We start from the raw sequence: 24,473 nt of genomic DNA, 5'->3' as shown, positions 1-24,473 counted from the left end.
AAACTGACGATTGAGCAAAAAAACTCTCTTGATTCTGAGATAACCTTGGAGGAGCTTGATGAGGTAATTAAGTCCCTACCTACTGGCAAGGCCCCGGGGCCAGATGGTTTTGCCAGAGGATTTTTTAGATCCTATGCTACAAAACTGACTCCATTTTTGTTAGAAATTTATACTGAATCATTAAAGAAGGGAAAGCTTCCGCCAACCATGTCACAAGCCCGGTTCAGTCTGATTCTTAAAAAGGACAAAGATCCAAGCGAGTGTAAAAGTTACGTCCAATCTCCCTGATCCAACTAGATGTAAAAATATTGTCAAAAATTTTGGCTTACCGCTTAAGTTATGACATCTCTTATACATATAGATCAGGTGGGATTTATTCGGGGCCGTAGCTCTTCTGATAACATTAGGCGTTTCATCAATATCATGTGGTCAGTAGCGAATGATCAATCTCCAGTCGCTGCCATCTCACTTGATGCCGAAAAGGCGTTTGATATGGTAGAATGGGATTATCTTTTTAAGATTTTGGAAATGTATGGGTTCGGGAGTACGTTTATTGGTTGGATTAAGTTACTTTATAGACACCCTGTAGCAGCGGTACAAACAAATGGTTTAATTTCAGATTATTTTACTTTGGAAAGGGGCACTCAGCAGGGCTGCCCTCTTTCCCCTTTATTGTTCTGTCTTGCCCTGGAACCATTAGCAGCCGCGATAAGGGGGGAGGATGATTTTCCAGGGGTGGTGGCAGGAGGTGTGGTGCATAAGCTTCTGCTTTACGCAGATGATATTTTGTTATTTGTCTCTGAACCTACTAGATCTATGCCTTGCCTCCACAGAATTATTAATTCCTTTTCCAAGTTCTCAGGATACAAAGTCAATTGGTCTAAATCCGAAGCTTCGGCTCTGACAATGTACTGTCCAGTAACGGCTTTTCAGCCAGGCGCCTTCCAATGGCCCAAACAGGGCATTAAGTATTTGGGGATTTTATTCCCAGCAGATTTGTCTGATTTAATTAGTGTTCATTTTGACCCTTGGTTTTCGAGCGATGTGGGCAGGTGGGCTTCATTACATTTATCTATGATTGGGAAGCTTAATGTTATCAAAATGAATTATTATTCCAACATTTAACTACCTGCTACAATCTCTCCCTGTAGATGTCCCCCTCTCTTATTTCAAGCAATGTGATGGCATAGCGAAGTCCTTCATTTGGAATGGTAAATGTCCCAGATTGCATTTTAATAAGTTACATAGGCTGACTGACAAAGGAGGGCTAGGCCTACACAAGATTTTGTTTTATTACTATGCATTCAGTCTCAGACATTTGGCTCATTGGTCACTTCCACCTGAGAGAGCCCCTCCCTGGTTTGTTATTGAACAGGCAGTTCTTGCCCCTATTTCGCCATTACAAAGCATCTCTATCAAAATAATCGGAAAAGTTAAGTTACACCCCGTTATTTTGCATTTACACTCGGTATGGACAAAAGTGTCCAGATTGTTTAAATTGGACACTTATTTAAATGTTGCCTCGAGCATATGGCAGAACTCAAGATGTCTTGGGCACTCGGGTTTCATTTTGCCCCAGCCTCTGTATTTTGGGAGATGGGGCAGAAATTAATGTGGAGAATAACATGTGGAGGATTGGGTCCTAACCTGTGTTATGGTCGCCAGGCAGGTGATTTTGAGGGGTTGGAAGTCGGTCGGAGTACCCCCGTTTCAGGAGTGGTGCTCGGAGATGGGGAGAGTGGCGGCCTTAGAGGAGGCGTCTTATAGAAGACTGGGGAATCCGGATCTGTTTGTGGGAAAATGGGGTGGATATTGAGCATTCTTGGAGGGTTCTCGGGTGGAACAGTGGAGAGAGAGGGGTAATTGTCAGTGTGTGTGATTTTTATATTTGTATATATATGTATTTATTATTATTATTTTTATTTTTTTTTCTCTTTTTTCCTCTTAGTTGTTTGGTTTTTGTATTCTTTTATATGTGTTCATTTAAAACCACAGGGATGTTTGTTGAGGTCTGGGGTGGGGTTGGGGAGGAGCAGGGGTGGTAGCGGGTGTTAAAAGTTGATTTTGTATATTTATAATTATGTTTTGTTTTCCTGTGTTTTAATGAATAAAAATGTAAAATTAAAAGTTTACAAAAAATTATACTTTTTAAAAATAAAAAGTATAATTTCAATGAAATTCAAAATGGTGTGCTGGCGATGCCAGTTGGAGGAACAGCCCATGTTTTTTGGTGGTGTATTGAGATCCAGGAATTGTGGTTGAAGGTTCAGAGTTTTGTGTGTGATGTGGTGGGCACTCGGGTTTTGTTTTGCCCCAGACTCTGTGTTTTGGGCGATGGGGCGGTCATCGATGTGGGGAATAGTCACATAGAGAATTGGGTTCTGACCAGTGTGATGATTGCCAGGCAGATTATTTTGAGGGGTTGGAGGTCAGCTGGTGCACCCCCATTTCGGGAGTGGTGTAGGAGATGGGGAGGGTGGCAGCTTTTGAAGAGGTGTCATTTGGTAGACAGGGTAACTTGGATTTGTTTGTTGGGAAATGGGGCAATTATTTTTAGTTTTTGGAGGGCTCTTGGGGTGGGGCGTGGAAAGAGTAGCATAGTTTTAATTGAGTATGATTATTATATATTTATTTTTTTGTTTGTGTGTTTGTTTCCTTTTTTTGTGTGTATTACTCATGTGTGACCATGGAGATGTTTGTTGGGGGTCAGGGCAGGGGCGGAGCGTGCACCCCCCCCCCCCATTTTAGAGGTCGGGTTTTGCCGATACTGATAATTAAGGTGGGAAACTGATAATTAAGGTGGGAAAACAGACCGATAGCCGATTAATCGGCCAATAGTTTTTTACATTTATAATATGAATGAAAACTTAACACTCAATGTAAAATAGTGCTGAACTTTAGTAAGTATTACTTTCCATGGCGATACTTTAATACATTTCTACCACTCTGGTACCTTCTTCAAAGCCTTTGCCATCTGAAATTAATTAAAATATTAATTAAAATGTTACAGGTCAAATGTGTTTGTTGTTCAGCAGTAACATAAAACACTGCCTTACAAATCCAAATAGCGACTATATGCTTCTTCACTACTGACAATATTTACTATATTATTTTATTGTCATATTACATCTATAAATGATGTACAAGAAAGGGAGAGAGAAAAAGGGACAGAAATAAAATCAATTTAAGTCTTTTCTTTTTAAAGGTAATTTTAGAATGGCATTGTCTACAGTATAGTATATGTGCCCTCACATAAACGCACTGTATTATATAACAATGTACCCTCTCATCACAATTTATTTTACCATTCTCAAGTTTTTTGTACATAACTACATCATAAAATTAGGAAGTTTAGAAAGAAGTTCATTTTGTCAGAACAGAGAAAAGTTTGGGAAACTTTATGGTCAAAAACCTATAAAATGGAAAACTATAAAACTATTCCTTCTGCGCGTGCTTCCACACAATGAACCGTGCTCGCGCTTGGTCTTCCGAAGCAGCCGAATGGCAGAGCAAAAACAAAAACTCCGGCAGCATATTCATATAAGGTTGGCATTAATGATTAATTTACTACTGATAATTAAGGTATAAATTCACTTAGAAACAAAACCTCTTCGAAGCTGATGTTTTTAATCTGACTGGAACAAACCTCAACCCCGTAGAAAAAAAAAAAATACAATAAGAAAAAAAATCAACAGATCTGCACGAATTCATGAGTGACTTTAAAAAAAAAAAAATCAAAACAGCGTATTAAGAGGAAAGGTAAGCAGTTTCCATCCTTGACTTAACACTGTTCTAACCAACCATGTTGGCAATGCAATTCTCCAGTGCAGCGATTAGTTATAAACAAATTAATTATCAAACCACCTCTGGTTGTCTTAACCCTCTGGGGTGTTTTGGGCCCTGGAGAAGTTTTGACATGCCTTGACATTTGTGCTTTTTTCAGTTGCTTCAAAACATATTAATGGCTAAAGTCTGATAACACTGTATTCAGCACAAACTGGGCTACAATAATATGTGAGCAACATGTATGTACATGTTTGTATTTTTGAGAAAATAATGTTTATGCGTGGTTTTTGAAATAAGTCACTGAAATTAGGCCATATAACACGTACTAAACATTTGTTCACAAGACTTTTGAGAACTGGATCTTGTAGCCTAGAGATTTTGCTACAAAATGATGTGAAAACCACCCTGATCACTCATTCATACAAAACAATATAGTCTTTTAACTTTTGTAAGACACTTTTTGTGTTAGAAAGGCCATATGTGAGGAGGCGTGAATGATCATGAATATTGATGTGATTCACACCTGAGGAGACAAAGACCCCTCCCCTGGGAACAGAATAAAATGTAATATCTGATATAGGGCATATACACAATATATTATGGGTGTAACGGTACATGTATTCATCCCGAACCGTCACAGTACTGTCGTCACGTTTCAGTGCATGCAGTCAGAAAAAGAATACATCTGACACAGGGGATCCACACTCCAATCCAGAAGGGGGCGCGCGTGGCAATGCAACGCTGTTTGCTAACCGCTACAACATGAAAGAGCAGAAGAACAAGAGACCATCTATGCACCAACCCAAAACAAGAATAGCTTCTCCTAATGCACAAGATTTATTTTTCATTATTCTATTTATTTTGTACTTTTATAACACAAGAGATGCTTTTCAGTTTTGTAGCTGATTGTGACCAAATACTTTTTGTTTTTTATCAACACTACAAAAAAATATGGCCTATGCAAAGGTGCATTCTGTTTACTGCTTAGTGCTTAATACACTAAAGGAGGCTGAACTGTACCAACTACCTCATGGGGGACTAAGTGCAGCTAGGTGGAACAAACTGTAATTTGCACTACTGTCTGTTCAAAATAAATGAAAAGAAACCTAGCATTTGGGATTTGTTGCTTTTTCCTGTTGTACCGAACCGTGACCCCAAAACCGAGGTACATACTGAACCGTGACTTCTGTGTGCCGTTACACCCCTACAATATATACATATATATACACATATATATATATATATATATATAAAAAAATCAGGATTCTTTGATGAATAGAAAATTCAAAATAACAACATTTATCTGAAATAGAAAGATTTTGTAACATTATAAATGTCTTTACTGTCACTTTTGATCAATATAATTCATCCTTGCTGAATAAAAGTATTAATTTCATTCCATAAAAAAAAAAAAAAAAAAAACTGACCCCAAACTTTTGAACGGTAGTGTATAATGTTACAAAAGCTTTCTATTTAAGATAAATGCTGTTATTTTGAACTTCCTATTCATCAAAGAATCCTGAAAAAAAATTTACACAACTGTTTTCAACACTGATAATAATAATAAATGTTTCTTGAGCAAATCAACATATTAGAATGATTTCTGAAGGATCATGTGACACTGAAGACTGGAGTAATTATGCTGAAAATTCAGCTTTACATCACAGGAATAAATTGCATTTTAAAATATATTTTTTTAATATATATATATATATATATATATATATATATATATATATATATATATATATATATATATACACACACACACACACACACACACACACACACACACACACTTGCCTTGGGGGCGTTTACCATTTGCATTGATCGCCTCAGCACACCATATGAATAGCGCCCTCTGCACGTGGGTGTGATCACATTAGGGATAATTAGCTGAGCCAGGAGAAACTGTACATCGCTTTGTTTCATACAGATTACATTGCAGGAGAATATTTGTTTTAAATTTGAATTGTTTTATTTAAAAGTAGATATTTTAAGCTTTCTTTAAACATATGTTTCACGTTTGTGTGATAAGTATTCGCTGAGTTTCAGTTCATTTTTGTGACGTGTTTCAGAAAAATGCTCGTGGAGACAGAGACGGCTGAAAGCACACCCTATTTATTTTCTTTATTTTACAAAAGCACAAGGTTTTGTTGTTATTGTGAGTGTACACAAATAAAAGTAGACCCTTAATAGTTTCTAATGATGTCTTACACTTATTTGTATGCCCAAAAATGACGGTGTATTTTAAGTTGTTTCCGCTGTTATAAGGAAAAAATCCAGCAGGACGTGCTGGCGCGTCCGTCGACCCCTGAGGGTTAAATGACTGATTTATTGTACCATGACAATAATAATAACGTGTATTGTACACATACCTAGGCTTTTCTCTGTCAATGTTTTAAACCCATGTTTGAAGCGCCCATCTCTATAAATAGCCTAGACACATTGCACAACAAACTCCAAGCAAAGTCAGTGTTCATTTTTTAATGAACCTCTATAGGGGGCGCCATTATATTGTTGAACCAAGGAGTTCAGACTGTACAACCCTCTAGCGCCAGCCACGGAGAAATGAAACCAAAAATAACTATTGGAAACTATCGGAGTTGATTTTTTCAGAAAGCTGATAGTTAAAAACCGCAACTATCAGCCCGATTAATCGGTATATCCGATATATTGGAAGACCTCTACTCCATATACCTGCTCTGAGCCCTTTTCTTCAACTCTTTAGCTCTGACCCTCTTCTGCAAGTCCTCAAGTTTCCCACAGGGCTCAAGCTGGAGACCAAGCTCGCTCTCATCCTCAGGAGGGCTTACAATATCACAGAAGAACAAGGAAACATCAAATCCTCCGGGCTTTTTAAGGTGCATCAAGTCTATAACCACACCTGAGAATCAAACAGAGGTCCGATCATATGCAAGAGAAGAGGCTACACAATGTCCAATGAATGTCACCAAAGAAATCTCGTCACTTTTCACTTCTGTTGAGCCTACCTGTCTCTTTAAGATCAGTAGCCTTTGTACGAGCCTGTCTGTCTTTTGCACTGTCTCCTCCATGAGGGTTGTCCCTACAAGTGAAGATCATGAGGCGTTTATGTGACAGTCGCAGCTTGATGTCACTGTAAAGGTTGGAACAGCACCAAAGAGCCTCTCCGAGGGAAGTTTGCCCACTACCCATGATCTCTGCAGCCAACTGAGCTCCTTTTTCAGCCAGTTTATCAATATCCTGTACATGCTGAGCTCCTGGGAAGGGGATCACAAAGTAATGAGATGGATCACCCAAATAAATCTGAAAGCATGAAATGCTAGTTACCCACCAGGTGAATCCAAGTCATGGTAGACGTACACATGCTTGAAGGAGTTGCTGGGGTTCTTGCTCTGCTCAGTCCCGTAGAATACCAAAGCAACCAGGTCTTTGTCACTGCTTATGATCTTACTTGTGTACACACTGCGCACACACTAGATACAAGGGAGATTAATGTAAAATAGGCACATCACAAATCGTTTAAATTACTCTACCAGTCTCATTAAACTTTTTAATTTTAATTAACTTTTTTATCTGTATAATTTAAGGGGACAGTTCCCCCAAAAATTCTCTCATCCTTTACTCACCCTCATGACATCCCAGATACAGTTGAAGTCAGAAGTTTACATACACATTAGCCAAATACATTTAAACTCAGTTTTTCAAAATTCCTGACATTTAATCTTAGAAAACATTCCCTGTCTTAGGTCTGTTAGGATCACTACTTTATTTTAAGAATGTGAAATGTCAGGGGGGGTCACGTGACGCCATGCAAGAGGCAGACGTGTGAGCGACTGGCTCTGCACACTTTGCTTGTTTTTAATTATTTTCATGTTTAATCTGGTGAGATTCAATACATATTTGCTCTTGAGGTAAAGCCATCTTGAGGTTCAGACTCTGGAGACATTGGAAGACACTTACGTACTCAAGATGAGGCCTCTGGCGGGCCTGTATACCAGGGACTCGATTTGGAAGGCTCGTCAGGAGATGAAATCCAGCATCAACTATCCAACATCTCGGTGATGCTGACGGGGGTTGTTGCTGACTTGGGGGATCTCGCTGTGATGCCTCGATCGATTACTGCGATGGAAACAAAATTCTCAGAGTTGGTCACAAGAGTCGCGGACGTTGAGAAACGAATCGATTATTTGGAGTCGTCGGAAAGGGAATTATCCGCTAATCTGCCAACATCCAAAACAGACTTGGAATATGTTTTGGAAAAATTGGAAGATCTCGAAAATAGGAATCGAAGGAACAATATTCGAATTGTTGGAATTCCTGAGCATGAAGAGGGCAGAGATATGGTGAAATTCCTGGACGAGCTCTTCCCGAGTCTGCTCGACATAACAGTCCATAAACTGGAAATCGAGCGAGCTCACAGAGTCCCGGCTCGCAGATCTGCTGAGGGAGACAGGCCCCGATCAATTCTGGGCACATTTCTGAGATCATCCGATAAAGATCTTGTGTTGCGCCAGGTGAGGAGAAAAAAGCTTTCTTGGAAGAATCACAATATTTTCTTATTCCCGGACTTTGCGAATGCTACAAGAGAGAAACGCGATCGTTCAAGGAATGCAAGAAACTCTTACATCAACGGAGGATCGCTTTTGCAATGATGTTTCCAGCCAAACTGAGAACAGAAACGAAGGATGGTTGCAGGGTATTTACATGTCCAAAGCAAGCAATGTCTTTTATAAAAACAAAGGGTGAGTAAGCCATTTGGGGTTTTTCATGTAGCTCCAGAGTGGATTAATTCACTATACTTACTCTGGCTGTTCGAGGAAGCTGGGCGTCATTTTTGTTTCTGTTTGTGTTGGTTCCGCCAAGAGGCTGGAGTATGTTTTGTGGAATATCACTCCAAGAAACTTTTGCATGGACGGAAGATCGCTTTACACTGAAGTTCCCGGCCAGATTGAGAATAGATATTAAGAAGGACTGCAAAATATTTACATGCCTACTCAAAGGATGCCTTTTATAAAGTTGACGGACTGAGTAAGTCATGGTGTGTTTTGTTTATGCAGCCTCCGAGTGATTATTACACACCTGACCATTCGAGAAACCGGGATGCCTGTTTTGTTCTTTTTGTGCTGGTTTCGCCTAGTGGCTGGAGCTTGTTTTGTGGAATAACACTCCTTTGGTACAGTTATGGATGAATCCGTTCGTTCTTTGTGCTTATGCCTCCTGTTGGCTGGAGTTTATTGTTGTGGAGTATTTTTAAAGGACATTAGAATGATTACATCATCTGCTGCACTCATAACAGCCAGCTCACTGAACAATTGTTGTCTGTCTGAGGAAACTGAACGGCTTTTTATCAGCTGGAGTTAATTTTGTGGAGGAACACACCTTCAAGACTGTGAATTAATCTAAACATTCTTTGTGTTTATTTTGCCTGTTTGCTGGGGTTTGTTTTACAAAGTATTTCTGTTATGTAAATTTGCCTCACAAAATTTGTGCAGAAGCACCGGACTTGAGCATCCGATGGCAAATTTATCACGTGGGTTCTTGTATGCGTACATGGACCTTTTGAATTTAGAGGGATTGACGCCGGTTGGCGCTGTTGTGCGTGGGTTTAATGCGCACATTTTTCTTTTCTCTGTTTTTTGTTTGTTCAGGGGGAAGTTTAGGGTTTGATTGTTGCACTTATGGAGAACGTGGTCTGTGTAATTTTGTTTTTGACAAACAATTTTTTTATATTATATCAATGTCAAATGTTAATATGAGTGGATTGTCTCTCTCCACGTGGAATGTGAATGGGTTGGGGCACCCCATAAAAAGATGTATTTCTTTTCTTAAGCGTAAGAAATATGATATAGTGTTTCTTCAAAAACGCATCTTTCCCCGCAGGAAGCTGAAAAATTTGGGAAGATATGAGTTGGATATGTTTTCTTTAGTGCTGCTCAAGTAAGAGCAGGGGGGTCATTACATTGATAAGTAAACATCTACAATTCAAATGTCTCAAACAGATTAAAGATAAATTAGGGAGAATCATTACCATTTTAGGAGAAATTCAGGGGCAAAGGTTGATTTTGGCTAATATTTATGCACCTAATGCTGATGATCAGGGCTTTTTTTAATAGATCTTGAAGGGATGTTGCAAGCCGCTGGCACCCCTCATGATATAATATTGGGAGGAGACTTTAATCTTTTGATGGACTCAGTCCTTGATCATAGTGAAGCAAAAGTGTGTAAGCCCACTAGAGCAACATTGTCACTTCATAGAATGTGTAAAAATCTTGGTCTTGCAGATATTTGGAGACTTCTGAAACCATCTGGTAGGGACTGTACATTTTTTTCATCAGTTCATAAGATTCATTCTAGAATAGATTTTTTTTTTATATCTAAGTCTCTCATTTCATCTGTTGTTGATTGTTCAATTGGAAACATTTTAGTCTCAGATCACACCCTGGTGAGTTTAGAGATGTTGCCACATATGGAGAAAAAAAAAAATCATACAGCTGGCGCTTTAATGTATCCCTTTTGCAAAATCCTGATTTCCAACAGATGTTAAAGACTGAAATCAATGTTTATATGGAGACGAACTGGTCCTCAGTTTCCTCCGTGGGTGTAGCCTGGGAGGCACTTAAGGCAGTTCTTAGGGGTCGGATCATACAGTATGCCTCATTCACCAAAGAATCCAAAGCACGAGAACTCGTGGAGTTGGAAGAGAGTATTAAAAGTGCAGAGGCAGAGCTGAAGCGCCGAATGACGTCTAATGGCCTCAGAGAATTGACTCAATTGAAATACAGATATAATGCTATTTTGTCGCAGAATGTGGAGTTTTGGTTATTCAGGGCAAGACAGTCATATTTTGAGTCGGGGGACAAAGCAGGGAAGCTTTTGGCTAGATAGATAAAACAGAGAGAGTCTTTTTCTACCATTCCCTCAGTGAATTCTGCTGGTGGTGAAATATTTACCTCAGCCATCGATATTAATAATGCTTTTAAAGAATTCTATCTTGATCTCTATAGTTCCACATCTTCGTCTACTGATGAGGATATTAGAGACATTGTGGAACCATTAAAACTCCCTAAACTGATGACGGAGCAAAAAACTCTCTTGATTCTAAGATAACCTTGGAGGAGCTTGACAGCTCTGGGGCCAGACGGTTTTGCCGCTGAATTTTTTAGATCTTATGCTACAGAACTGGCTCCACTTTTGTTAGAAGTTTATACAGAATCATTAAAGAATGTAAAGCTTCCTCCAACCATGACGCAAACCCGGATCAGTCTGATTCTTAAAAAGGACAAAGATCCAAGCGAGTGTTAGAGATACCGTCCAATTTCCCTGATCCAGCTAGATGTAAAAGTTTTGTCAAAAATTTTGGCTAACCGATTAAGTTATGACATCTCTTATACATATAGATCAGGTGGGGTTTATTCGGGGCCGCAGCTCTTCTGACAACATTAGGCATTTCATGAATATCATGTGGTCAGTAGCGAATGATCAGACTCCGGTCGCTGCCATCTCACTTGATGCCGAAAAGGCGTTTGATATGGTAGAATGGGATTATCTTTTTAAGATTTTGGAAATGTACGGGTTCGGGAATACTTTTATTGGATGGATTAAATTACTTTACACCCAGTAGCGGCGGTACAAACAAATGGACTAATTTCAGATTATTTTACTCTGAATGGGGCACTCGGCAGGGTTGCCCTCTTGCCCCATTATTGTTCTGTCTTGCCCTGGAACCATTAGCAGCCGTGATAAGAAATGAGGACGATTTTCCAGGGGTGGTGGCAGGAGGTACAGCGCATAAACTTTTGCTTTACGCAGATTATATTTTATTATTCATCTCTGACCCCACTAGATCTATGCCTTGCCTCCACAGAATTATTAATTCCTTTTTTAAGTTTTCAGGATATAGAGTCAATTCGTCTAAATCCGAAGCTTTGGCTCTGAGAGCGTACTGCCCAGTAATGGCTTTCCAGCTGGGCGCTTTCCAGTGGCCCAAACAAGGCATTAAGTATTTGGGCATCTTATTCCCATCTTATTAAAATTAGTTAATTTTGACCCCTTAATAAAACGGTTTGAGCGATGTGGACAGGTGGGCTTCATTACATTTATCTATGATTGGGAAAGTTAATGTTATTAAAATGAATTGTATTCCAAAATTCAGTTACTTGTTGCAGTCTCTCCCTGTAGATGTCCCCTCTCTTATTTCAAGCAATTTGAAAGTATAGCGAAGTCCTTCATTTGGAATGGTAAGCGTCCCAAATTATATTTCATTCAGTTACATAGGCCTATTGACAAAGATGGGCTAGGCCAACCCAAGATTTTATTTTATTATTATGCTTTCGGTCTCAGACATTTGGCTCATTGGTCGCTTCCACCTGAGAGAGCCCCTCCCTGGTTCTGTATAGAACAGGAAGTACTTGCCCCTATTTCGCCATTGCAGAGCCTCTCTATCAAATTAATCGGAGAAGTTAAGTTACATTCTGTTATCTCACACATGAACTCGGTATGGATAAAAGTGTCCAGACTGTTTAATTCGGACACTTTTTTAAATGTTGCCTTGAGCATATGGCTGAACCCCAAATTATGCATTAACAAGTCCACTTTTTGCTGGTCAGAGTGGATTGGGAGGGGGGTTACTACACTCTGTGACCTATATGAGAATGGAGTGTTGAGATCCTTTCAAAATTTGGTTCAACTTTTTGGGATTCCTAGATCTCAGTTCTATAAGTATTTACAGCTGCGCCACCTGCTCTGTACTGTTTTTGGGAGTGGTTTACACCCCCCTAAAGCGGCAGATACTCTGGGAGTGGTGATTACTGCTTTTGGAAAAGGTCATAAGGCATCAGTGTATTACTCCCTGCTAATTCAGAGTCTGGGGGACGGAACTTCAATTACTCTTAAGAGATTATGGGAGAAAGATCTAAACTTGGCATTGGAGGAGGGAATGTGGGCTAGGATTCTAAAAAAACATCAAATCTGCATCTAGAGATGCAAGGGTTTGCCTTATGCAATTTATGATTTTACATAGAGTCTATTGGACCCCCTCTAGATTGCATAGGCTTGGTCTTAAAGACACACCCACCTGCTGGCGATGTCAATCAGAAGATGGAGACACAACCCATGTCTTTTGGGGATGTGTTAAAATTCAAGAATTTTGGTTGAGGGTCCAGAGTTTTATGGCCGATGTATTAGGTACTCAAATTTCATTTTGCCCCACACTCTGTATTTTAGGTGATGGGGCAGTCATTGATGTAGGGGATAAGTACATGAAGAATTGGATCCTGGCTGGTGTTATGATAGGCAGACAGGTTATCCTTAGAGGATGGAAGTCAGCTGGAGCCCCCTTGTTTCGTGAGTGGTACAAGGAGATGGCAGGGTAGCAGCTTTGAAGGAGTTGTCATATAGAAGGCTAGGCAACATGGATATGTTCATCAGAAGTTGGGGTGGCTATTTGGCCTTTTTGGAGGGCTCTCGGGGAGAGGCAGTGTTGTTTTAAATGTGTGTGTGTTGTAGCCTTTTTGTTTTCGAATGTATACTTTCCATTATGTATTTCTAAATATTTTCTACTGTTTTATTGTCTTTTTGTGTGTCTTTGTCAATTACGTTTGACCGCTGGGGGATCTGTTCATGTTTGGTGGGGGGGTTAATGTTCGGGAGGAAGGGTTGTAAATAATATAATGTGATTCTATATATTTTGTTATTTTTTATTATTATTATTATATTTATATATGTTATATGGAATCAATAAAACTGTTAATAATAAAGAAATGTGACTTTTGGGGGGGGGGGGGGGGGAATGTGAAATGTTAGAATAATAGTAGAGAGAATGATTTATTTCAGCTTTTATTTCTTTCACAATTTGTTAGTATTTGGTAGCATTGCCTTTTAATTGTTTAACTTGTGTCAAATGTTTTGGGTAGCCTTCCACAAGGTTCTCACAATAAGTTGCTTGAATTTTGGCCCATTCCTCCAGACAGAACTGGTGTAACCGAGTCAGGTTTGTAGGCCTCCTTGCTCACACATGCTTTTTCAGTTCTGCCCACAAACTTTATATCAGATTGAGGTCAGGTCTTTGTGATGGCCACTCCAATACCTTGACTTTGTTGTCCTTAAGCCATTTTGCCACAACTTTGACCCATTTGCGACTGAGCTTTAACATCCTGGCTGATGTCTTGAGATGTTGCTTCAATATATCCACATAATTTTCCTTCCTCATGATGCCATCTATTTTGTGAAGAGCACCAGCCCCTCCTGCTGCAAAGCACCCCCACAACATGATGCTGCCACCCCCATGCATCACGGTTGGGATGGTGTTCTTCGGCTTGCAAGCCTCACCCTTTTTTCTCCAAACATAATGATGGTCATTATGGCAAAAAAGTAAAATTTTTGTTTCATCAGACCAGAGGAAATTTCTCCAAAAAGTAAGATCTTTTCCCCATGTGCACTTGCAAACTGTAGTCTGGCTTTTTTATGCCGGCTGTGAAGCAGTGGCTTCTTCCTTGCTGAGCAGCCTTTCAGGTTATGTCGATATAGGACTCGTTTTACTGTGGATATAGATACTTGTCTACCTGTTTCCTCCAGCATCTTCACAAGGTCCTTTGCTGTTGTTCTTGGATTGATTTGCACTTATCGCACCAAACTACGTTCATCTCTAGGAGACAGAATGCATCTCCTTCCTGAGTTGTATGATGGCTGCGTGGTCCCATGGTGTTCATACTTGCGTACTTTTGTTTGTACAGATGAACGTTGTACCTTCAGACATTTGGAAATATCTCCCAAAGATGAACCAGACTTGTGGAGGTCCACAAATTTTTTTTCTGGGGTCTTGGCTGATTTCTTTTGATTTTCCCATGATGTCAAGCAAAGAGGCACTGAGTTTGAAGGTAGGCGTTAAAATACATCCACAGGTACACCTCCAATTCAGTACACCTCCTATCAATACACCTCCTATCAGAAGTTAATTGTCTAATTGTCTAAAGGCTTGACATCATTTTTTGGAATTTTCCAAGCTACTTAAAGGCACCGTTAACTTAGTGTATGTAAACTTCTGACCCACTGGAATTGTGATATAGTCAATTAAAAGTGAAACAATCTGTCTGTAAACAACTGTTGGAAAAAATACTGGTGTCATGCACAAAGTAAATGTCCTAAACGACTTGCCAAAACTATAGTTTGCTAATATGAAATCTGTGGAGTGGTTAAAAATTTTGTTTTAATGACTTCAACATAAATGCATGTAAACTTCTGACTTCAACTGTATTATGACTTTCTTTCTTCTTCTGAACACAAAGATTTTTAGAAGAACATCTTAGCTCTGTAGGTCCATACAATGCAAGTGAATGGTGACCAAAATTTGAAGCTCCAAAAAGAAGTGATATGATAGATGTGGGTGAGAAACAGATCAATATTTAAGTCCTTTTTTACTTTAAAGTCTCCTCCCTGTCCCGTGGGTGGCGAAATGCATAAAGAATGTGAATTGCCAAAAACAAAAGAAGAATGTAGAAGTGAAAGTGGAGATTGATAGTTAAAAAGGATTTAAATATTTATATGTTTCTCACCCACACCTGTCATATCGCTTCTGAAGATATGGATTTAACCACTGGAGTCTTATGGATTACTTTTATGTTTCTTTTTGTGCTTGTTGGAGCTTCAAAGTTCTGGCCACCATTCACTTGCTTTTAAGAAGATATTCTTCTTAAAAATCTTCATTTGTGTTCAGCAGAAGAGAGAAAGTCATACACATCTGGGATAGCATGAGGGTGAATAAATGATGAGAGGATTTTTATTTTTGGGTGAACTATCCCTTTAATTTTTTTTTATTATTATTTATTTTTTTTTTTGTGGGTTGCCTGATTTGCGTAAATTTCGTGATTTCCAATCTATTCTTATCTAATTTATTCTACATGAATTCAATCACTATATTGCTAAGTAGAAAAAATAAATTTCAACTTCATACCACAAAATGAAATTAAAAAACACTGAAAAAGAATATATGAAAACACTGTGAAAATAAAACGTGAATTAATGAGTCTTGTTACAGTTGTATTTCTTATACTCACTTGCATGGTCATTTCAAAATTTGATGGCTCTCCATCCTCACCCTTGGTAAACATCTCTTTGGACGCATCAACCAAAAACACCAGGCTGTCACGGCCACTGAATTTGTAATCACCTAACAAGTTTAAAAGCACGGAATGCAAGTTTAATCAGACATTAAATTCATCGTATGTTTAACAGAAGGCAAAACGTTCATGTATTATTTTATATTTTAATTAATTCAGTTAGCAGTGCTAACCTCCAGATTCATCTTCGTCCTGCTCAGCCTCATCACCTTCGTTTTGATAGTACTCTTTCCACTCCGCCATTACTCTCCGCTTCCTTAAAGAACAGCGTGAGCGGAACTCTCAAGAGAACTTTGTATCACTGAACGACCGCGCATGATTCAATGCGCCACAATTTGAATGACAGCTGCACTAGCCAATCACTGACAACTATTGGAAGGCATGAGCCAATGGTGAGACAAGAGTGGAGAGACTGGTCCATCCATGAATGAGGAAGTAAACAAAGGTGTTTTAATGATTTAGTTCCGCCTTAGCATGTTCAGTTTTGCAAGTATCCACCTTTTTCCTCAATTCTAGGCTCTATATTTGGTTGGTTTCACAAGAACTTGGGAAACAAATTCAAGAAATTGACATTATACCCTCTGTACTTAGTGACCACAGAATAATTTACATAGTAGTTGACTTGAGGGACATGGGAATAGGAGATCTGGTTTTAATTACTAGAAATTAAATAATGTTCTCCTTGAAGATGATCACTTTAAAAACAATGCTAAACTTATTATAAAGAGTTGTTATAGTAAAGCCAAAGTTTCTAATCTCTTTGGAAAACATTGGGAAATTATGAAATATTACATTAGAAAATTAGCTATTAGAAGGGCGAAAGGAGTTAGCTAAGATTAGAAAAAAAAAAAAAAGAAAAAAAAAAAGAGGAAAACATAATTCATTTTTATGAAAAGCAAACTATATGTGATAGGAATAAAAATCTATTAACCAAATTACAATTGGAGTTAGATAATATTTATGAACATAAAGCAAAAGGGGCATTTATAAGATCAAGAAGAAAATGGTTGGAGGAGGGGGAGAAAAATTATAAATATTTATTTAATCTAGAGAAGAGAAAGGCTGAGAATTCCAATATAAAGAAACTTAATATTAATAACTCTCTCACAACAGATCCCAAACATATTGCTAACTTCATTGCAAACTTTTATGGACAATTACACTCCAAAAACTGCAGTATTAAAGAAGGTTCTTGGTTTCTAAATTCACTTAAGGAATATGCGACAATTATTGATGTGGATTCTAAAAGTGTATGTGATCAGGACATAACACTTAAAAAAAACAATAAATCAACCAGCAATTATGGGTTAAATTGTGAATTTTATAAGAGATTCCAAGAGGATTTTTCAGAATTTCTTCTCTATGTATTTCAAGAAATATTGAAACATGAGAAACTGCTTCCAACCATGTCACAAGGTTTAATTACACTAATTCCAAAACCAGGGAAATATTTACTTAGACAATTGGAGGCCTAAATTTGACACCAAATTACTTAAATGGTTGCAGAAAGACTGAAATTAATATTAGACAATAATTAAAATTATAGATAATTGTCAGTCAGGTTTTATACATGGAAGATATATAGGCAATAATATTCGATTGATCTTAGATTTAATAGATTATAACTTTCTAAGTAATGATAATAGCTATATCCTTTTTATAGATTACTATAAAGCATTTGATACTCTAAACCATACATTTCTACTTAAAACTTTGAGTTTTTTAGGCTTTGGCAATAATTTTATTCGTGCAATTCAAATACTATTCAATAACTGTAATAGCTCTATTAAATTACCCTTTGGGACCACCCCTAAATTTAATATAAGCAGAGGAGTCAAGTAAGGTGATCCAATATCTCCTTTATTATTCTTGATGGTCATGCAAGTAATGTGTCTCCATATTAAAGTTAATACATTTCAAGGCATTCAGATATTTGATCATGAAATTAAATGTTCCCAACTGGCAGATGATACAGCTATATTTCTAAAAAATTAAAAAGAATTCAAATTGGCTTTTGAGTGTCTCCATGAATTTTCTTTAGTATCTGGGTTAAACATAAATATTAAGAAATGTGAATTATTTGCTCTCAAAAGCAGACCTGATAATTTGTCTGAACTCTGTGGTATACCAATTAAGGACCAAATCTCTTATTTGGGTATTAAAATTTGTAAAGAAAAACAAATTAAAATTAATAAACAATATATATATATAAAAAATACAAAATAAAAAACATTTGATTCCTGGTTAATGAGGGATTTGTCCAGAGATGGGAGGGTATTACTAACAAAGTCACAAGGCTTATCAAGACTAATGTATACTGCAATGGCTGAGTTCCAAAATCCCTAATTAATCAGGTAAATAAAAACTTATATAATTTCATTTGGAGGAATAAGCCTCACTTTCTGAATTAAAAAACTCTCTGTAATCCAGTTAATCAAGGTGGGTTAAATGTACTCGATTTTGAAACATCCAACATTATACTCAAAGTCAAATGGATTCAAAATTACATTCGTTCAAGAGATGGTTTTACATCCCAAATATTATTTTAAGAAAGTTGGAGGCATTGACTTTCTTCTTAATTGTAACTTTGATGTCAGTAGACTTCCCATTAAATGATCTAATTTCCATAAACAGGTCTTACTATCATGGATGCTTATGTATAAGCACAACTTTTCCCCTCACAAATGTTTAATTTGGAACAATAAATACATTAAGCACAGAAATAAATCTTTTTTTTTTTTTTCTTTTTTTTTCATTTGGCTTAAAAAATATATTTTATTGGTGACACAACTATTTAACAGCAATGGTAACTTACTTACACACTCTGAATTCTTTAGAAAATATTCCTTCCCAGTATCTATTAAGGAAATTATGACTGTGATTGATGCTACCATTTTAATTTATTGAATTATTAAAATATAACATTGTTTCAAGACCAAATGTTGACTTTACTGTTAAGTTGGAAGGTATAAGTATTACAGATTAAAAAATTAATAACAGTTATCTTAGAAAATCTGTCAAAATTGTGCAGGTCCATCAGCCAAATGTTTTTGAAATGCACAATTTCAAAATATTAATTGGGAAGAAACCTTTAAAATTGCAAGACGATATTGTGTGACCAATAAGATTCGTGAGGTAAGATTATTTACAGGATTTACCCTGTTAAACAAGTTATTGCAAGATTTAGGAAAGACGTTGATTTAAAATGTGCTTTTTGTAACATTGAAATTGATAGCATTGTACACCTCTTTTTTGACTGTATACAAAAATCTTCTGGTGTGATTTAGAATATTTTATTAAGATGAATACGGGTATTGTTATGCATTTAAGGAAAGAGGATGTTTTGTTTTATTTTGATAGTAAAATTGAACAAAGCATGGTATATTATATATTTATTATTGATTTATGGAATTTTTTTTATTCATAAATGTAAATGGTCATCACAGAAACCAAATTTCACACACTTCAAAACAGAAGTAAAGTATTTCTTTAATATGTTAACAGGAGTAAAAAACAGTAAAGCGCTAGAGTATTAACTTTTATAAAGCCTTAAATATCCCCTTTTGAATCTTAATGTTATATGCATTGTATATTGTATAATTTATAGCCTTTTGTATTCTGTATATTGTCGATATACCTTTTTGTAAGTATTATTATTATTATTATTATTATTTATATATATTTATTTCTTGTGCTTTCAGTTGGTTTGACTGTCATGTTATATTGATTAAAGCAATAAAAAAAAATAAAAAAAATAATAAAAAAAAATGTCCTCACTTCTCCGTGGGTGGGGTGCGCCATTACGGCGAGTGACTACCAGTATGATGCTCCGCACTTCTGTTTAGTAGTTGTAATCAGCTAGAGCACGTTACGAACAGTGGAGGCGCCAGAAGAATTTGTGCTGTTAAAGGGTGTCATAAAGCAACAGAAAGCTTCAAAAACTTCTCAAAAATGAGTGTTAAGGCCACAAACCAACAACAAGAGCAAAATGCCAGCTGAAGATGAGGGTTACCTCTCCCCCATCCCCCCTGGAAACTACACCCCTGGTTGCAAGTACCTAATTTCGCAGATAGTTTGTGTTATCAACAAGTATGTAAGTAAGTATTTAAATGTCAGCACAAGGAAAAGTACTTGCTCTGGCCCTTGCTCTGGATGAAGGCAAGGCTGAAGCATTATTTTTCATATTAATTTTGTGGTATTTCGGGAATATCATCTGGTACAGACATGAAAACTCAGAGACCAGCAAACTTTTCCATTGTTGCTCAGTCATTGTACAAGTAGGATGTGACGGTTGGTCGGTGTGGTATTTGTCCTGCCCCTTCTTCACTGTGATTGGATGGCTGGATAAAAAGTGACAGTGACAAGCACTGCGTTTTACCCAAAACTGAAAATTTTTCATATCTCGGCGACCAGAAAAAAACGCCAAGCGCTCAGTGCCTCGTCACGCTGCTGGCTTTTTTAAATACACGGTGCTCCCATTGCAAACAATTGCAAAAATACGCAGGCCTCAGGAAAAAAACGCTTTGGTGGACACAAGGCCATACAGTGCTTAAACGTCTTCAAGAAACCAGCGTTTCCTTCAGTACTTCAGTGGTCGAGTTGAACCGATCGGCGCCACAGCCAAAGAAACTACATTTCATGAACTTATAGTCAGTATTGAATCTAATGAGATATAACATGTAGTGTAAATAATGTAAATGTCAAGAAAACATGTTTTTCTGTTGCGTTGTCTTCCCTGCCTGATTCAAATCAGACACAAACCCGAGTGGAGTCTGATTCATTAACATATGAATCTTTAGCATTGGCTCTTTAAGTGAACCACTCTGACTCACAAACTCGCATGTTATAGAGGTTTGATTCATTATGACGAATCATTTAAATTAATTATTCAGAGTTGTTCCTGAATGAAAATCTGACTCACTGCATGTCTTTCAGAATCAGAATCAGAATCAGCTTTATTGCCAAGTATGCTTACACATACAAGGAATTTGTCTTGGTGACAGGAGCTTCCAGTGCACAAACAAGACTTTTAAAAAATATTAAAAAATTGAATCATAAATAAATATTGAAAATAAAATAAAGTATATATAGAATACGCAATAGACAATATATATATATATATATATATATATATATATATATATATATATATATATATATGTATATATACACACACACACATATACACGCACATATATACACATAAACACATACGTAGTGCAAATCTAAATACAAATTATATACAGTGCAAGGGAATGTAATGGCAGAAGAGGCTGGATGTGTTGGATAATATAAAAAGACTAAGCTGTATATTGCACATTAATTATTGCTCAATGGGGCAGTTTTAACTGTTCATGAGAAGGATAGCCTGAGGGAAAAAACTGTTCCTGTGCCTGACGGTTCTGGTGATCAGAACTCTGAAGCGTCGGCCGGAAGGCAACAGTTCAAAAAGGTAGTGGGCAGAGTGAGTGGGGTCCAGAGTGATTTTTCCAGCCTTTTTCCTCACTCTGAAAGTGTATAGTTCTTGAAGGGAGGGCAGAGGGCAACCAATAATCCTCTCAGCAGTCCGAACTGTCCTTTGTAGTCTTCTGATATCCGATTTCATAGCTGAACCAAACCAGACAGTTATAGAAGTGCAAATGACAGACTCAATGACTGCTGAGTAGAACTGTATCAGCAGTGCCTGTGGCAGGTTGAACTTCCTCAACTGGTGAAGGAAGTACAACCTCTGCTGGGCCTTTTTCACAATGGAGTCAATGTGGGCCTCCCACTTCAGGTCCAGTGAGATGGTAGTGCCCAGGAACCTGAATGACTCCACTGCTGCCACAGTGCTGTTTAGAATGGTGAGGTGGGACAGTGTTGGGTTGTTCCCCCTAAAGTCCACAATCATCTCCACTATTTTGAGGGAGAGGGAGAAAAGTAGTGGGGTGAGCACACATCCCTGGGGGGCACCAGTGCTGATTATACAGATGCTGGAAGTGAATTTCCCCTGTCTCACAATCTGCTGCTTGTCCGTCAGAAAGCTGGTAATCCACTGACAGATAGATGTGGGAACAGAGAGTTGGTGTAATTTATTCCGGAGAATAGCTGGCATGATGGTGTTGAAAGCCGAACTGAAGTCCACAAAAAGGATCCTTGCATATGTCCCTGGTCTGTTCAGATGTTGCAGGATATGATGCAATCCCATGTTGACTGCATCATCCACAGACCTGTTTGCTCGATAAGAAAATTGAAGGGGAACTAGAAAGGGTCCAGTGATGTCCTTCAGGTGGGCCAACACCAGTCTCTCAAATGACTTCATGACCACAGATGTCAGGGTGACAGTTCTGTAGTCATTAAGTCCTGTGATTTTTTTTTATTTTTTATTTTTTGGGACAGGAATGATGATTGAGCATTTGAAGCAGCATAGGACTTCACAATGCTCCAGTGATCTATTGAAAATCAGTGTGAAGATAGTGACAGATTGGTGTCTGCAGCCTCAAAAACATGTAGTTCGTCCGTTTTGTTAGGAAGAGAGCGGAGATTCGCTAGATGAATACTCGGCAGCACTATTTAAAGCCGCGCTGACGGAGCCTGACCAGTGCGCCTGCTCGTCTCCCTTGCCTGCGTCTCTTGAACAACACAGACGCACCTCCAACTAAAATGTCCAGCAAAACGTCTGAATATTCAAAAACAGGGAAAAGATTGTCTGGTATATGCTGTCGAATGTTCAGCAGTTCGTCTCTGGTAAAACTGACTGGAAAAAGATTATTAAACACAGGACAAACAAACAAAAACAACAAAACAATAGGAGCGCTTCACACCGAGGCGGCCATCTGCGGCACCATCATGATGATCAGGCCTTCTGATCAGTCATCTGACTTCAAATTAATCAAGAACTTTTATGTGTAGTTAAGGATTGTGATACTTATATAATGCCTTGTTTGTTGTTACAGGAGTTGGTGTTTACCAAGAGAGCACTGGAATGGACAAAGGGAGGTCTGGTGAAGAGAGTCTTACAGCTGCCCCCATCCCCAAGCAATCAAATGTAGATGACAACAGCTATACCTAAATCTAAAAAGTTTGCCTATGTTGGAACACAGTAGGAAGACCACATTTTTGAGGAGCATTGTTATATCAAGAGACAACACAGTGTGACTTGCATAAGCCAGTCAACACAGTGTGATGCATTCAAGCCCCCTACCCTGACAAATGACTCTGACTCAAATCTGTACACTGGGCTCCCACTCCACACATTTCATACCCTTGTAGCTGTTCTGCGTCCCCATGTGAATGTGTCTTACCAAACTGGAGTTGAACAACAAATCTTGCTCACACTAAAACTGATAGAAGATCTAGCCATACGATTTGGTATATCTGTGAGCCAAGTGAGCAGGATCATTTCTTGTTGGATTTACACCATGGCTGTGGTCTTGAAGGATCTGATACCATGGCTCCCCAAAGAAACCATAAAGGCCACAACACCAGAGGCATTTAAGCATTATTATCCCAATGTTACCTGTATCTTAGACTGCAGTGAAAATGAAATCCAGAAACCAAAGAACCTAGACTCAAGGTCTGAATTGTACAGCTACTACTATGCTTGCAACACTATCAACTATTTAGTGGCTATTGCACCTTGTGGCCTGGTAATGTTTATATCAGCAGCATATGGGGGCCACTGTAGTGACAAATTTATCACATGTGACTCTGGCATTTTTTAATACCTTAAACCAGGAGATGAAGTGATGGTGGAAAGGGGTTTTATGATAAGAGACTTGTTGTATGAAAGACAAGTCAACTTGATAATTCCTCACTTTGCCAACAAAACACAGCTGACAGAGGAAAAGGTCACATGCAGCCACAGAATTGCAAATGTGAGGATACATGTTGAACGTGCAATTAGGAGACTAAAAGTATACAAGGTGTTGTCACAAACATTGCCTATCACCTTTACATCAAAGATAGATAAAATTCTGCGTGTATGTGCAGCTTTAGTGAATCTGCGTGGTGACCAGATCCGTGAAGCAGATAAATAAATGCTCAGCCTGTTGCATGTAGTCAAATTTGTACATATGTGTATTTAATCACAATACATTAATTCTAAATGCATAACAATGTTTTTTCTATTTTCATGTACCATGTACATTTATACACAAATGAAATTAATGATCTGCAAAAACATACCATTTTAAAGTGCAAAACCTGTAAACAAAGAATTAATATCAAATAAATTCAAAAATTGTTTGGAAACATTGCCAGAACCTTTTTCCCTACCTGTCAGGAGGATCTGTACACTTTTTAAACTCTGTTAAGAGTCTTTGTTTGTACCAGTATTTTAAGCTTTTTTGACAATCTGCAGGTATTTGTCATTCAGTTTGAGTCGTCCAGCAAGGAATTAATCCACTACTCTAGGAAGCATCACAGAAAAGTAAAAGCCTCTGAGACGAGTAAACTGCTCAATTAAATACTCTGCATCATATGGTACGTTTATCAGAATGTGCTCCTTTGGAGACCAGACACGTACAAACCACACCTAATTGTATCTGTCTGTAGTAGCCCCTGACTCCATTCCTTTGTAATTCAGGCATGTAATTAGGGATAGGGCAC

At 38.0% G+C, this 24,473-nt stretch overlaps 1 protein-coding gene across 2 annotated transcripts in view; it reads right to left on the bottom strand.

Moving 5' to 3' along the window:
- xrcc6 (X-ray repair complementing defective repair in Chinese hamster cells 6) overlaps positions 1 to 16,194 on the bottom strand; it is a 29,468-nt gene extending 13,274 nt beyond the window's left edge. Inside the window, exons 1-5 of one of the 2 annotated variants that reach the window (XM_051674299.1) lie at positions 16,058 to 16,194; positions 15,822 to 15,934; positions 7,103 to 7,244; positions 6,780 to 7,028; positions 6,487 to 6,673 (exon numbers count right to left, since the gene is read on the bottom strand). In XM_051674299.1, the coding sequence (XP_051530259.1) occupies positions 6,487 to 6,673; positions 6,780 to 7,028; positions 7,103 to 7,244; positions 15,822 to 15,934; positions 16,058 to 16,127 (761 nt within the window). In that variant the 5' untranslated portion in view covers positions 16,128 to 16,194. The remainder of the gene's footprint in view (positions 1 to 6,486; positions 6,674 to 6,779; positions 7,029 to 7,102; positions 7,245 to 15,821; positions 15,935 to 16,057) is intronic. The other variant, XM_051674301.1, reaches the window with a different exon arrangement.
- Between the last annotated feature and the right edge of the window lie 8,279 nt (positions 16,195 to 24,473).

Source organism: Myxocyprinus asiaticus, chromosome 36, assembly GCF_019703515.2.
Source record: "Myxocyprinus asiaticus isolate MX2 ecotype Aquarium Trade chromosome 36, UBuf_Myxa_2, whole genome shotgun sequence".
NCBI lineage: Eukaryota > Metazoa > Chordata > Actinopteri > Cypriniformes > Catostomidae > Myxocyprinus > Myxocyprinus asiaticus.
This window is presented reverse-complemented; position numbering and strand designations above follow the sequence as displayed.